Source organism: Mytilus galloprovincialis, chromosome 2 (genome assembly GCF_965363235.1).
Source record: "Mytilus galloprovincialis chromosome 2, xbMytGall1.hap1.1, whole genome shotgun sequence".
NCBI lineage: Eukaryota > Metazoa > Mollusca > Bivalvia > Mytilida > Mytilidae > Mytilus > Mytilus galloprovincialis.
In genome coordinates, this window is record NC_134839.1 from 15,084,449 (window position 1) to 15,100,954 (window position 16,506).

Genomic DNA, 16,506 nt, shown 5'->3' on the forward strand with positions numbered 1-16,506 from the left:
GTATGAGTCACTGAATGAGAAGGTCTAATTTTGACATGGAAACTTCTATCATAAATAGATTTTATAAATAAATAGTTCAAACCATTGTTTTGTAGATGTATATTTTATAGCTTTGTCTTCTAAGACAAAGTTATTGTGTAATTATGATTCGTATAATATTTTCTATACAAATTACTGATCTGCTGGCATTAAAGGGAAATAATTTTTATTGAGTTATTGTACACTAAAAAATTAATCAATGATACCTGGCTTCTGATTTTGCCTACAATTTTTTCAAAATTTTAATCATCTTAAAAATAAATTTCATTGTTTCTTTTCAAAACAGAGGATAAAAGTTTAATAATCATAAAAGTAATGTTACAAACAAATTAAATGAGGAAAGTTGATATTTGTCAGACAAAAATTGGGACAACATTTTGCTGATTTTCGGTAATGTAAATTATTTCCCTTTAATGGTAGCAGATAAGTAATTGCTTTAGAAAAAAAATCCAAATTACAATTATGCACTAACTTGTTGTTGGAAAACGGAGCTATTAATTATAGACTTACAAAACAATGTTTTCAACTATTTATTTATAAAATCTATTTATGATAGAAGTTTCCATGTCAAAATTAGACCTTCTTATTCAGTGACTCATATTATAGTAAGTCATTTTTGTGTTTGAAACAAATGACAAAGGTATCAACTAACTGGATCTGGATGGGAAGTATTACTTTTGATTTTACAGCACTCACTTCATACTAACAACATTTCACTTGAGCAATCTGCTAAAATATTTTACCAGTTGATCAGTTAGTTGGAGAAGAAATCTAACTGCAATTTGGTAAACTGTTTGAGCCATTGCTATTGTGATACCCCAAAGGTCACTGGATAAGCACAGTAACTTTTGTTTGTTTTTCTATGATGTGTTTTGTATTAACTGTTGTTTGTCTTTTTATGATGTGTTTTGTATTAACTGTTGTTAGTCTTTTGCATGTTTTTTTTTTATTTTTCTCAATGCACATTGTAAGATTTGTTTTTCAGCTTGTGAGTTTGAATATCCCTGTATCCCTTTGGTATCTCGGCGATTCTCTTTTGCTCAGTCTTTTGTTTTCCATACTGATGTTTGTCTTTTGGTTGATTCTTTTTTTTTCTGCCATGGTGTTGCAGATCTAGAAATTTTCAAAGGAGGAGGGGGTGCACTGACTGCCCTGAGAGGGGGCCTGCTCTAATCATGTTTAGTGATTACCTACTTACTCAACCAAATTTTTCCCACAAAAGGCCCCTAGCCCCCAACCCCTGGATCCCCCCATGAGGTTTTTTTTCAACTTGAGAGTTTGAATATCCCTTTGGTATTTTTAACCTCTCGTTCAGAAATTTTGTAGGATAGAGACTAAACTGAATTCCCCTATATATATTCAAGTGTCAAAATATTTTATTTACTAACAATAACAGTGAAACATCAGATTTGAATGCTTTTTCTTATCAGTATATGTTAAAATTATCATGTAAATGTAGATGATTTTATCTCGGTTTCAGTAGCCAAGTATTAAATACAAAATAAACAGCCTCACCTGGTCAGCCAAATGTCAATGACTGACCAGTAAATACCATGACGTCACCTTTAGAATTAGCAGTTATACATGTAGCTTTCCAGTGCATACTTTATAAGTACCGGTCATTCAACCTGTTAATACCATTTTAATCCTGTGAAAATGACCATAATTGGTGTAAATAATTGACAATGAAAATTGCCTGCATGAGTGACTGTTTTGGCGAGGGATTACTTAACTTGGGGTTAAATTACGATATTTCCATACTTATGGTCAGTTCTTACCTGTGACGAGACATACATGTCTAGTTGAGCTAGGGTCAGTCTTTGGCCAAACATTCCCGTGATATTGATTAACTAACAGTCAAGAAGAGTTCAACGTTTATTTATATAGATATACAATTATGGCTATTGTATAAAGCAAAAATTTGTTTAATTAGCAATCATGTAGATTGCATATTGCTACAGTGGAAAGTGAATGATCTGGAAATTCTTGTTCCTATTGCAGACGGACGAACGGATTTAATCTGCTTGAAGTAATAGTTATGTAACAGATTAAAGTTTTAGTAAACTTCAGTGGTTACTTATTCCAGAAATTTGTTTTAGAGAAAAATATTCAGCGTAAATTCTTTCGTTAAAACTGGATAAATCCGAACTATTGAAAATAAAACAAGACCTATATAGGAATAAGTGTTACAATTTTTTTTATACAAAAATCAACAATGTTTATTTTAGAACTCAATGTGTAAATGGTACATAACTTTTTATCAAAAGTAAAATAGTGAAGTGCTAATAAATGATTTTTCCGGTGGAAGGATGAAGAATTAATGTGTTAAATGACAGGTATGCTTATAACATGCGGTATGTTTGGAATGGAAGATGTATCGAAAATCTTCTGGCCAGCGCAGGATGAAGTCGATTTTTCTCAATTTCTAACTGAAGCAGGTAAACAAGCTTGATGCTTCTTAAGTTTAATTAATTTAAATCATGTTATACAAAGACCCTTGTCATTGAAAAGTATTTAAAAGTCGGTTTGTTTCCTAATAGTTTGAAAAGAAGCCACAACTTACTGAAATTTTCAAGATTTTTGTTTTTGATGCATTATTGAATTTTTGTAAAGTATTACATAAATAATCAAGCCTGGTTTCAAAAATAAAAAAATAGGGTCATTTTTTTTTTTTTTTTTTTTTTTTTTTTTCCTTTAAATTATTAAAATATTATTATTACTAAAGTTAGTTTGTAGTCGTTTTTTTTTTTTTTATTATTGAAATATTATAATTACTGATGTTAGTTTATAGAGGAAGCATATGTGTCTGTCTGTGATCATCAATCTATTTGATTTGATTTGCTGTGTTCCATGAATGAAATATAGTTTGAGATGATTTTATCTATTACTGCAATAACTGTCCAACAGAAAGGTCTTCTGAATTATCTCAAAGTGGTCAAAATGGTTTCCATTAAATGGAAATATTTGGGCTAACTCCGAAAAACTGCCTTATGATTTTTTCACCCATGTTTTTATGCCCCACCTACGATAGTAGAGGGGCATTATGTTTTCTGGTCTGTGCGTCCGTTCGTCCGTCCGTCCGTCTGTCCCGCTCCAGGTTAAAGTTTTTGGTCAAGGTAGTTTTTGATGAAGTTGAAGTCCAATCGACTTCAAACTTTGTACACATGTTCCCTATGATATGATCTTTCTAATTTTAATGCCAAATTAGAGTTTTTACCCCAATTTCATGGTCCACTGAACATGGAAAATGATAGTGCGAGTGGGGCATTCATGTACTGAGGACACATTCTTGTTTTTACAAGATTTGGTTGACACTTTTACCAATGAGTACATTTTGAGCTTTTCAATTTTGACAAACATTTTTTTGTTTTTTTTTATTCCAGAATTATCCAAAGTCAAAGTTTTATTTTGTATTATAAACAAAGAATACATTATTTGACATCATTGTTTTTATGTTGCTATATGCAAAAACATTGATGTTTGAAGTCTTTTGTATTAATAAGAAAAATGACTTTCTAAATGATGCATTTATCGCACTGTTTTTTTATAACAAATACTGGAGATTGTTTTTCTTGAATAGCTTGGAAAGGCTATATAGATGTTTTGAACAATTATTCTATATGAAATTTCTTTGTTTAAAAACAGCTTTACCAATCTAAGATTATAATTCTTCATGTTAGTCTTTAAAATATTAAATTGTATTAAGAAAATATAAGTACTCATAATTCATTAATTATCACTGGTATCAGTTTTCATTGTTTGAGACAAATTTGCATTTAAATGTACCTGTACCCACTCTAGCTATCCTTTATTTTATGGTTTAATTATTGGTCCCTGTAATCAAAATTAAAAAATGTATTTCAATGAGTATTTAAAAATGAAGTTTCTTATCTTGGAAATCCACAGAAAAATTGGAATCCAACAAGTATTAATGAAACCACAGTATACATATATGTGTGTATTATCGTTTATGTTTGAAAATAACCAATGATTAAAGAGATCCTGAATTGAAGCTATTCTTAAACTTAAATAATGAAACAGGATGTCTTGATTTCAACAACTTTAATTTTAGTTGACAAAAGATTAATTTACATTGTGTGATTAGTTTTTGTATACATAAAAATTGAATACAAAAATCTAACATACTAATTAATGCCTGCTTTATGTATTAAATTTTGTTTTGTTGGCTTAAATTTAAAACTTTAAAAACTTTAATTTGCCATATAAACTTTTTGGAATCCACAAGTTCAAATAGTACTATAACTTAAACAGAATGACATCTTCCTCAAAATTGCTGTATTAACGCGATATTATGAAAATATGAATCCCTACAAGTTACAAAATAACATTTTCATTTGTATGACATCATGTTTTGCCCTGACATTTTAACGTGTCAAAATCATTGATGAAATTTTGTGAAATTTTATGTATCTTATAAATTTGAACATTTTTATATTCGTGAAAATACTACTTCTTTGTATTCAACAACAGTACTGTTATTCCTTAGGGAAAAATTAAAAACCCACAAAAAATAGACCCAAAAATAAAGAATATAAAAAAAACCCAAAAATAAAAGAATACAGGAATGAAGGATTACCCCATCCAAGTCCTCTTTTAAGACAACCTTCAAATTACCCTTAAAAGAAGATATTGTTGTATATTTGACCTATAATATAAAAAAAACACAGATTGAATTTTAAGATTGTTTTGTCTTTTTATTTAGTATTACATGATGACGTCGCTGACCAGAGAAACACTCAAGCCTCCATAGATGGAAGGGTTCTCAGTCCGATGGGACCTCTGATTATGGACAATAATGATTATGGACAGTATGGTCCAACGTCAGATAGGGTTGTATCATCAAGTACATATATAGACCCTAAAAAGAAACTGAAAGGAAATGGCGTGCCAGGGAAGAGTATAGAGGAAGAGCTTTGTCGTATTTGTGGGGACCGGGCATCAGGGTATCATTACAATGCACTTAGCTGTGAGGGGTGTAAAGGTTAGTAGATTGTTTCTGTCAAACAATTAGTTCTTAAGACAATTAATTTTCTTGAGTGGGAAAATAACACAATAAAATTTAGAATGAAAACGGGGAATGTGTCAAAGAGACAACAATTCGACCAAAGAACAAAGAAGGAACAAGTATGAATCATCAAGTATATGTAAAACTTGGTTCAACTAAATCAATTGTTTAAAAAAACAAAATATCAAATGAATTAATTGAAAATCACTAAATTAAATTGCTACAAGAAATACAGTATCCACAAACAAGTATAGGAGGCATCACATTTAGTTTTATGATGTCAAATATGGAGAGAAAAAAAAACTATCCTTATTAATATTTTGAGATATGCATGGAAAATAAGATTGTTGACGAATTGGTCTCATATTAATTACTAGCAGTTGTGGATTATTTTAGAGCTCATGTGGATTACAAGAAAAATCGGTTCAGCTGAAATGTGGTTTTTCCTTATTTATTGGAACAGATCAGAGCATTTATATTGATTTATTGATTTTAAAAAGGAGTGATAAGGTTGTTATGGGCCTATTGTTTTGTATTTTCGATTTGAATACCATTTATTATAATTTATTAAATAACTTTAATTAATGTAGGTTTTCACAAGTTATAAGTTTGTCAGAAGTCAGTTAATATATATTTTGAGTTTTTTGTTACTCAGCTATAAGCAGTCAAAGTTCTTGCATTTTAAGAAAATTACCACAAAAAAATTAAAATTATTCCTATTTTCATGATGACATTTAAACGATGAATACATACATCTTAAAAAATAACCATATTTTAGTTTAGTTCAAACAGATTTATTTATTGTGGATTGGGAAACAAGTTTTGCAATTTATAATATCCTCTCCACTTTGCGGGTGCGAGTGCTGCCTTGTAGCGGCATTAGCCTACTCTTTTTCGAAATCTACAAGGGTGTCTTTAACGTGCAAGAGATATGGCTCTCTCTCAACACGGGTCAGCCATTTATTGTCCCCTTCCAACGGACTATCATCGTTTCCTCAAGACCATACTCGCAGATGGTGTCAAGGGAGAGCCGAAAATTGAGTTCCTGAAATTTTCATCCCAAACTGGAATCGAACCAGGAACCTTTGTGTCAGTAGTCAGTGCACTAACCACTACACCACATTTCATAGCAAATGTTTGGATATCAGCAAGTAAAGAACCCAAATAATGTGTTTGCCCAAAGTGTCTTATACTGATATGTTAATGTTAACTTTTTGGGGATAATGTTGTTGTTTCTTCCCCGAAATGAGTTTTTTTGGGGGGCAATTTATACATAGCACAAATGTAACATGACAAACAATTAATCTATCTTTTTTCAGGGTTTTTTCGAAGAAGTATTACAAGGGGAGCTAACTATACATGTAAATATGGAGGGAACTGTGAAATGGACATGTGGATGAGAAGAAAATGTCAAGCTTGTCGACTGAAAAGATGTCGAGAAGTTGGAATGAAACAGGAATGTATGTGAAGATTACTCTAAGTGATTTGTTGTCATGTTCATCTCAAAGAAAACCTCAGTTGGTGAATCATAGTTTTAAAAAATATGGACGCCATGGCTAAAATTAGAACATAGGGGTAAAATGCAGTATTGATGAATTTTTTCATTTTCATTTTTACCAACAAAATGAAGATGAATATAAAGGAGGTGTGGAGTGTACGTCAATTGGTCATCAACCCAATGACAAAAACAACCAATAGATCTTTTAAAGAACACTTTTCATAATTTAAGAAAGAAATATCAAATGCATTACTATATTTATTTCATATAAGGAAGGAAAACACTTATTGAATATTATGATCATTATCCATTTTCTCATTAGAAATGTAACACGAGATTCTTTTTGTCTACAGGTTATAGTACGTTTGATTTAGAGCATTTTATTAATTTTATCACTTCTGTATTTAAGGTTTATTATCCGATGAACAATGTAAAGCTAGAGATGCTCGACGGAAAGCAAAACAGAAAAAAATGGAGAAACCGGCTCCTCCAGTTGTTGTTCAGAATATCAACAATGATTCCCTTGATAGTCGACCAAGCTGTGAATTCGAAAGACAGGATGTAAAATTTTTGGCATCTTTTTCCCCATATGATGTCATATGTGATCGTCCAATAGAACTTATTTCAGAAAATACACATGCTCTTATAAACAGAATAGTTAGATTGCAGGACAAATATGAATTCCCTGACGAAGAAAAGGTCAATGATGCAATAGTAAGTACAAAAAGAAATATAAACTAGATTTGCCATTGTCACAGTAGCAGCAACCAGTTTGAATGTACCAAAGTCACAGGGCACGTCTAGTATATTGTATACATGCCTTTGACCCCCCCTCTCCCCCTTTTATCTTCTCGTAGAATAAGATTGATGTCTATATATAGTTGGGGAACTCTTTAAAATCTTAAATAAAACACATGCACGTAGAAGAAAGGTGGTGTCACTTGATACTGAAGTATATTATCGTGGACTTAGTACATTAATATTCTTTTTAGAGGGGACCTTGGACAGACAACATGTGTATATATTCATCTATACCAAGATGGCTACTATTAAGACCTTGGTTTTCCCTACAGCACAATTCCAGACAGAAAAACTAATCATTTGTGTCCACCAATTAGAGACTGTTCCAGGAAAGAGTTTATACTCAGACAGATTGTATGTCCTATGTAGTTGATCTATATTGCAAATTTTTATGCCCCACCTACGATAGTAGAGGGGCATTATGTTTTCTGGTCTGTGCCTCAGTTCGTCCGTCCGGTTTAAGTTTTTGGTCGAGGTAGTTTTTGATGAAGCTGAAGTCCAATCAACTTGAAACTTAATACACATGTTCCCCATGATATGATCTTCCTAATTTTAATGCCAAATTATAGTTTTGACCCCAATTTCATGGTCCACTGAACATAGAAAATGATAGTGCAAAGTTCAGGTTAAAGTTTTTGGTCAAGGTAGTTTTTGATGAAGTTAAAGTTACATCAACTTGAAACTTAGTACACATGTTCCCTATGAAATGATCTTTCTAATTTTAATTCCAAATTAAAGTTTTGACCCCAATTTCACAGTCCACTGAACATAGAAAATGATAGTGGGAGTGGGGCATCCGTGTACTATGGACACATTCTTGTTGTGTGAGTTATGGGACTTGAACTGTTGTTGGTATTCATGTAACTTACAGATCTGTTGTCCTAATGCTGTCATATTGGTTTACTGAGGATAATTAATCATGAAAAGCTCACCATACCATATCGCCATAATTTTACAGATATTTTGGAACTTTTTTTTAAAATTTAATTTGATTCTTGTTGAAAGAAAAAGATTATCTTGAATGGTAATGATTTTGATAGCTTGCTTTGTTGGCTTAGATGATTTATTTTATACTGCCAACTATTGTAAGCATTGGTTCTGTGAAGTGAAAAAATGTAAAACTGATTTTGAAAATTCCAATGTTTGATTGATTTTTCCAGTTTATGCCAATTTTGCATTGCAAGCATTATTTAATTCCATGAATACTGCTTTCAGAATTCTATGCACAAACCCATTCATCAAATGCTATGTTATTTAGAGCGGAACTCAATTTGACGATAATTCATTCTTAGAAATATACTGGGAGAAGCAGTGGGCTATTCATTGAGATGATAATTACATCATTTGCAATTTAATGTTTGGATGCAGATAAATAAATTCCATGTTATCTTCTAGAATTACAAATCATTGCACTTTTATCCGTTAGGTTAATCATGTTGATCCTCATTAAGTTAGATTTGGCCTAAGTGATATATATATAGGGAGTGTTATTAAGAGGTGTAAATTCCTATGAACCTTTGTGACATGTACATCTTAGGAGCTTCACCTCTAATCAAGGTTACATTAAGTAGTATATACGGAAATAGTTTTAAATTATAAATCTTTATAAATTCAAGCAGGAATTTAATGACAGCACATAAAAGTGTTTATTTACCTTATTTGTGATATTTTGAAGGTCTTTTATTATACCTGCATGATTGATAGTTGTTATTACAAGTTATTTGATCTTATTACATTAAATATTCATTAGAAATTTAAAGTCAAAACATGTGGCATGACCTTGCCGATAAAAAAATTTAAAAGAGTTTTTTGTAAGATAGAGTTATGTCAAGGTAGAACAGTATGACATAGCCTGTTTAATGTGATTTTGCAGTTTCTCATTTAAGTTCTTAAGAACCTGTTTTGTACTTTATATGACTTTTCTAACTTTTCTGAATTAAGTGTCACACGAAATATATGCATCTGGCATACACAATATTGTAGAGAATCAAGCTGTGCCCTGATGGAAAAATTAAACGCTTATATTTTGAATCATATTTTAATGTTCTTAAATGGGTGTTTTTATCTAATCCTGTATATATCCATGTACAGTGGTATTGGGGCAAGGTTATCAGCTGATTGATACCCAATATGACTGTATGTAGGCACACTACCTGCTGGGGACAACCCAACTAAGCAATGAAGACCAGAATCTGTGCAAAGTGTGTTACCATCTATGTTAACTGAATCTAGACTCTGACCTTCAGGGGATTAAATACAAATAAAAACTTTTTACTCAAATAACTGACTTCCGATTCTGTTCAAACCCCTCTTTAAAACTGGAAACATTTTTTCTGCAGCAATTTCAGGCTTAAATTTGATGACAAAAGACTATAATGGTTTATCTTTATTCAATAAAAGGTTCTCATCAACAAAATTAAAACTCCTTCAGAAAGAAAAGGGAAAATTTAAGTTTAAAGTCATCCAAAACAGAAGTTTTAATTTACCAAGCCTTGGAAACACTTCATACTTATACTTTGAAATTATCTGGATCAATATGTAAGGAAGAAAGTAGAATTATTTATACATACTTGATTCCGGAAGACTTCAACTCCAAAGTTAACTGCAATCTTCTTTATTTAAAGTGCAAAATACTTAACTGAAGTTATTAGACCTTTGCATGGAGGTGCTCCATAACAGGATGGATTTATTGAATTGTCAAGAAAGGGATATCCTAGACTGGTTAGTGTTCATTAAGATGATAAATTGATAACCAAGGTTACATAATAACCAGGATTATTGACTAATTAATCTAACACAAGCTTGCTGTCTGATTTATGCCTTTCTATTTCATTACAAAAATAATCCATTCCTCGAAGCAATCATTAAGGAAGGTTTTATGCAGCGATGAATCAGATAAAGGCTTATTTGGATGAATCAAAATATATAACAATGTTTACCATTCTGTTATTTACCGTGTAATTGATTGATTGTTTGTGTTATATCACCACATTTTGGCTATTTCATGGCGGCCACTTTTTATTGGTGGAACAAGCCAGAGATAACCACTGATAAGAAAACTGACACTCCTAGTCAATTAAGATTTGGAGTCCAGTGCACCCACATGAGAGCCCGAGGGATTTCGATCTCACAACCTCAGTGTTGACTTGCTAGTGATCACAGTAGTAGAACATCTTAGACCACTTGGCCACTGAAGCCCCTAATTGATAATAGTATTTTGAAACATTTGAACCACTCAGCATTTCTTCCACAAGCCCTCAGCATCTGAATAGTGAACATGACCTTCATTTATTTAAGGGGACCATCTTCTTTGGGGTTAAGGGCAGCTAATATAATGTTAGGGTTTGTTTTAGATTAGAGTGTAGCTTGTATTCAGTGTTGGGTTAGGAATAGGGAAAGGCATTGACTGAAGAATATTTTGTATAAAGGTGTTTTTTATTTAAAATGTCAGCTTAATCATCATAGCTGTTGTATTTTTTAAGGAAATAAAATATGATATTGGATTGCCTTGCTATAGTTTTCATCGAATCAATGTCACAGATTCTGATGTTACATACGTGTTATGTAATACAACAAGAAAACCAGATAACCTTTTCATTAGATTACTTGTAGAAATATGTTATTTTAATTTACAATTTCATGTTTATCGTCTTAAATTGTCAATTCTTTTCTTAGTTTTACAGATGACAGTTGTACAACTTATTTTTTTTAAATTCTTCATGTTGAATATCAAGAAAAATTTTCACTTGAAATTGAATGGTATAACAACCCTGAAAAAAAGATTTTGTATTCACATGTTCAAGAAGAATTTATATTTGGTATCAGATAGTTAATGCAAAAACTTTTGTTCTCAAATTTTAACTTTCTTTTAAATTTACAAAATTAATAGTCCCAGATTCAATTTAGTCAGTTTTCAAGGCTCACTACAGACTAGTGTTATATTAATGAAGGTGATGAAATTCCCAAAGAATTTTATTATATAATTGTCATGTTAAACCTAATTTATTTGTATGTCTATTTTACAGCCTCTATTTGGCATTTCTGTTCATAAAAGAATATATAAGCTTTTGTGGGTTACGTAAAATACATTAATAAAACATCTTACTTAATCTAGAATTAATAACCTTGTCTAGCAGGACAATTTAAAACGTAGAAAAATCAATAATAATGCTAGAATTCTATATGTTCATGTCTTATATAACACAAAATAACAGTTTAAAATAGCAATAATTTGTAGAAAAGGGATTACATAAGATTTGCTAGAAATTGAAGAGGAAATGGAAAATAAAAGCTGTGAATTCAGAGAAAGTAGACAAAAATTAAGCTTCTTACTCTGATAAAAGGTTGATTTTGCAATTTTCCCAGTTTACCCTATAAACAGCTGGAACGTAAGGTTACTATAAATGGATTAAAATATTTATGTAAGTGTTTGTTATATTTCTTGCTATGAAATCAATGTTGAATCTTTAGCTAGATTTTATACAAGCTTTAAATGCAGGGATATATTTAAAACAATTATATAATAAAAAATAGAATAAGGATGATGCTTTACTTCTAAAAATTGAACCACAAGTTTTTATTCTAGATAAGGATGGGCCTTCAAATTGGCTTTAACCTCTTCTTTTGCAATAAACAATGTAAAAATCTAATCTAAGTTTAAATTGAGATATGTTGTAGGCCATTATTGTGACTTTTGAGATATGTTGAAGGCCATATTGTGACCTTTGAGATATGTTGAAGGCCATATTGTGACCTTTGAGATATGTTGAAGGCCATTATTGTGACCTTTTGTTGTAAACTTCTCTGTCATTTTGTCTCTGATGGAGAATAATGTCTCATTGGAAATCATACCACATCTTTTTTTTAAACATTTTTGGGATTCCTCTCTAAAAATCATGGACTTTGCAAGTGGTGAGGTATCTTCTTGTGAGCTTTGCTGGCTGTTCAATTAGTTTTTATTACTGATCAGAATTTATTGTTCTTTTCAATAGAGATGGTGTTTGAATGGACATTGTTTTCAGCTTTGCATTCTTGTGATTGACCAACTTTGGAAAGAAACAAATTAGTAAATGCAATCTTTATTTATATGTCCTCAGATAACTCAAATGCCATTTCTCCACCAAACCAATTGATATAACTCTGACTGATAAAATGTAGTTCAATGTCAAATGTTACCTGTGCTCAATGGTCCATCACTCTTCCTTAATAAACCTTTTGGTCAAGGCTAACTTATGTTTTTGAACAGAAACATGACACAGGTCATTATTTAGGAATAAAGAAAGTTAAACAGTCAAAATTTAATTTGAATAGTTTAAAAAATGAAGTGAAAAAGAAGTTTTGAAAAAGTATAATATTTGTGAATTTCAAGTGATGAAAGTCAAATATCTAGTTACAAAACAGAAAGTATATGGAGCAGGAAATAAGAAAACAGGCATATTGTGTTCAAATTTTAAAAGAATACATTGTGGAACTATATAACAGTCTTCTTTTTCATTAGAATCTTTAATACCAAAATAATTAAATTACACCCTTAATGTGCCTCTTTGACTTCTATTTTTACCTGTGTGATAAACTCTATATGACCCCATTAAATCTACAACCATGTAAATACAGACATGTGTGATTATTTAAGTAGAGGTACATGTACAAGTAGATACCAACTGAACTGTACTTGTTTGTTTATTTGCTTTATAGTCTTCTAAAGGAAGATGCATCATTTTATACCTAATGTACAGGTCTACCCATAACTGGAAAAGTTACTAATGGCCATGAAAAGCCAATTTTTATCAGAGCATTATATGATTTTTATTCATTTTTATTCAATTATAAGGTACAATGTATTACATAAATATTTGATTCCTGCAAATCGTGTGATCTTTATGTTGCTTAATTGACTAGAGGTATATATAAATATAAAAACATGACAAGACTAGATGTGTCAAAGCGACACAAATGGCCCCGTCCAAAAAAGTTGAAAAATCTGCAATTTCAACACATGTGAACACAAACATGATGATAGTCTAACATATCAAAAATCAGCTCAAAATCTGGAGGGGTATAGAAAAAAAATCCTTATAACTAAGATTTTCAATAATTTATCAAAGTCCAAAGCCTGTAATTTCAGTAAAAATTAGCGAAGCGGAACAAAATTTATACTTGATCTGTAACTCATCATGCGGTTAACTCACATACCAAAAATCAGCCCAATATCTGAAGGCGCTTAGAAAAAACTCTGTATAACTGTGATTTTCAACAATTTCTCAAAGTCTTCTTTTTTCCATACGGATCAGATATGAATTATTTGAAATGCATCATATCAATAAATAAATTCACAGAGAACTTTAGGGATAAAATTGTCAGGACATTATAGTGTAAACTTTTTGAAATTTGAAAGTCTAAATTTAAGTCTCTGTTCACTGACCATTGAAATGATAGTGTGACTAGTGCATGGTGTCTTATAAACACATAGCCTTGTTAATTTATACCTCTTATTCTGAAATAACCTACTTTAAAGTAACTTAGTAGGGTTTGACCCAAGGTTTGACCACAGGAATTTATTCTGAAAAATCAATTATACATATTTTTATGCCCCACCTACGATAGTAGAGGGGCATTATGTTTTCTGGTCTGTGCGTCCGTTCGTTCGTCCGTCCGTCCGTCTGTTCGTTCGTTCGTCCGTCTGTCCCGCTTCAGGTTAAAGTTTTTGGTCAAGGTAGTTTTTGATGAAGTTGAAGTCCAATCAACTTAAAACTTAGTACACATGTTCCTTATGATATGATCTTTCTAATTTTAAAGCCAAATTAAACTTTTGACCCCAATTTCACGGTCCACTGAACATAGAAAATGAAAGTGCATGTTTCAGGTTAAAGTTTTTGGTCAAGGTAGTTTTTGATGAAGTTGAAGTCCAATCAACTTGAAACTTAGTACAAATGTTCCCTATGATATTATCTTTCTAATTTTAATGCCTAACTATATTTTTTATCCAATTTCACGGTCCATTGAACATGGAAAATGATAGTGGGAGTGGGGCATCCGTGTACTTTGGACACATTCTTGTTGAGGATATAATTATTAGGTTATTTATTTTTCAGAGACAAGTGCCTTTGGGTTTATCTATACCCACAAATATCTGAAAACTTGATGCACAAGTAAAAAAAACAAAAAAAACAAATAGCAAGTCAGTTCAAAAATAACTAAAGTATAAGCATAATAGAAGTATGGACAAAATTTAGAAAAAACAACCTTAGCAAGTTACTAAAAAAAAAAACAAAGGATAATTATATATATGAGTAGAAATAAAATATGAAAAGAGATCAATAGCAGCATAGTATTAAAAATATCGCATTATAGCAGCTTTTGAAAATCGAATACAAGAAACTGAATTCCTGATAAACGAGTATCAAACAAAATATTAGAAATCAACAAAAGCAACTTAGTATACAATAACCTTTAGCATTAGACATAAGCAGATTTTGTAAATAAATATTGTATCAATTCAAATGTCTGTTGTCAATACTTCATTACAGTTATATATTTGATCATTGTTGTTACATATTCAGTAACTTTCTAGATGGAGAGCAACAATTAAAATCATTTATTTGATATTTAGAAATTTTATTGCTTATTATAGTATCCATAATGATTAAGGTTGCCATGTAAAAGCATGGATAAGCAGAAGTTGATTTCAGCATACTTCTGCTGAAGTCAGTTGTGGTCGAGAGACTTTGTTGCTAATGATCAACTTTTATATTATCATAGTTTTTATTTATAAAAATAAGGGGGAAATAGACATGTATCATCATAGTTATCCCTTCAAGGAATGACTGTAATATTTTTTCTGTCTATGAAGAAATAACATAAAAAATTTGGTGCACACTGAATAACGCGCATAGCGGGTTATTTAACAGTGTGCACCACATTTTTTATGTTATTTCCAATAGACAGAAACAATATTACAGTCATTTCTTATAATTTAATTCTAAATTCCATTTAAACCGTAGAAAACCATGAAAAAACGTTGATGACGTCACGGTCACATGACTAATTTATGTCTATGGGCTGATAACAAAATAATGTCAGCCAATCAGAAGATGTGTTACATCCAAAATTAAATTATTAAGTAAGAATGTCAAAATAAAGGGGTTTTGTATGATTGCAAATAATACAATTATTCCCCAAAGACCAAAGGGTTAGTAAGTACACAACCAAAGATCTTTATACACCCTTTAACAATGAGCAAACCCATACCACATAGTTTAATCAAATACCCCACCACCATGACAATGTTTAAATCAATTCAAAGTCCTGATTTATGTTCATGTTTGTAGAATTGTTTTTCTGTTTCCCAATGTAAATATATGTATGTACTTATTTCTACAGGCCATTTACTTTGATCTTTTTCCAAATCATTTGTAATTAAGTTTTCCTTCTGGTTGTGAATTTTAAAAATCCACATTTTGCTTTCTTTTTTCATTATAAGCCAAACGAACTACATAAAATATTTAAATTTCATTAAACTGTTATTTCTTTTGGCAGCTTTAAATTAAATTTGTGTGTGAATTAATTTTCCTATATTGCTTGTGAGAACATGATTGGAAATTTCAATATTTTTTTATATAAATTAATAATAAAAGGATATCTAGGGTGCACATGTCTTAGACAGCATCCCAACTATAAGAAATTGATGACAAATAACAGATATCTGTCTTATGATGAAACAGGAGAATTTCCTGGACCATAGGGATAGTGATAGCCTTTTTATACGACCGCAAATTTTGAAAAAATTTTCGTCGTATATTGCTATCACGTTGGCGTCTGCGTCGTCGTCGTCGTCGTCGTCGTCGTCGTCGTCGTCGTCGTCGTCGTCTGGCGTCCGAATACTTTTAGTTTTCGCACTCTAACTTTAGTAAAAGTGAATGGAAATCTATGAAATTTTAACACAAGGTTTATGACCACAAAAGGAAGGTTGGTATTGATTTTGGGAGTTTTGGTCCCAACATTTTAGGAATTAGGGGCCAAAAAGGGCCCAAATAAGCATTTTCTTGGTTTTCGCACTATAACTTTAGTTTAAGTTAATAGAAATCTATGAAATTTTGACACAAGGTTTATGACCACAAAAGAACGGTTGGGATTGATTTTGGGA

At 31.2% G+C, this 16,506-nt stretch overlaps 1 protein-coding gene across 6 annotated transcripts in view; it reads left to right on the plus strand.

The window, feature by feature from the left end:
* LOC143062965 (ecdysone receptor-like) overlaps positions 1–16,506 on the plus strand; it is a 121,226-nt gene that overhangs the window by 90,344 nt on the left and 14,376 nt on the right. For 5 of the 6 annotated variants that reach the window (XM_076234837.1, XM_076234838.1, XM_076234839.1 and 2 more), the window contains 3 exons: positions 4,763–5,041; positions 6,385–6,525; positions 6,973–7,277. In XM_076234837.1, coding sequence (XP_076090952.1) covers positions 4,763–5,041; positions 6,385–6,525; positions 6,973–7,277 — 725 coding nt within the window. Of the gene's footprint in view, positions 1–2,359; positions 2,478–4,762; positions 5,042–6,384; positions 6,526–6,972; positions 7,278–16,506 lie in introns of those variants that run through there. The other variant, XM_076234836.1, reaches the window with a different exon arrangement.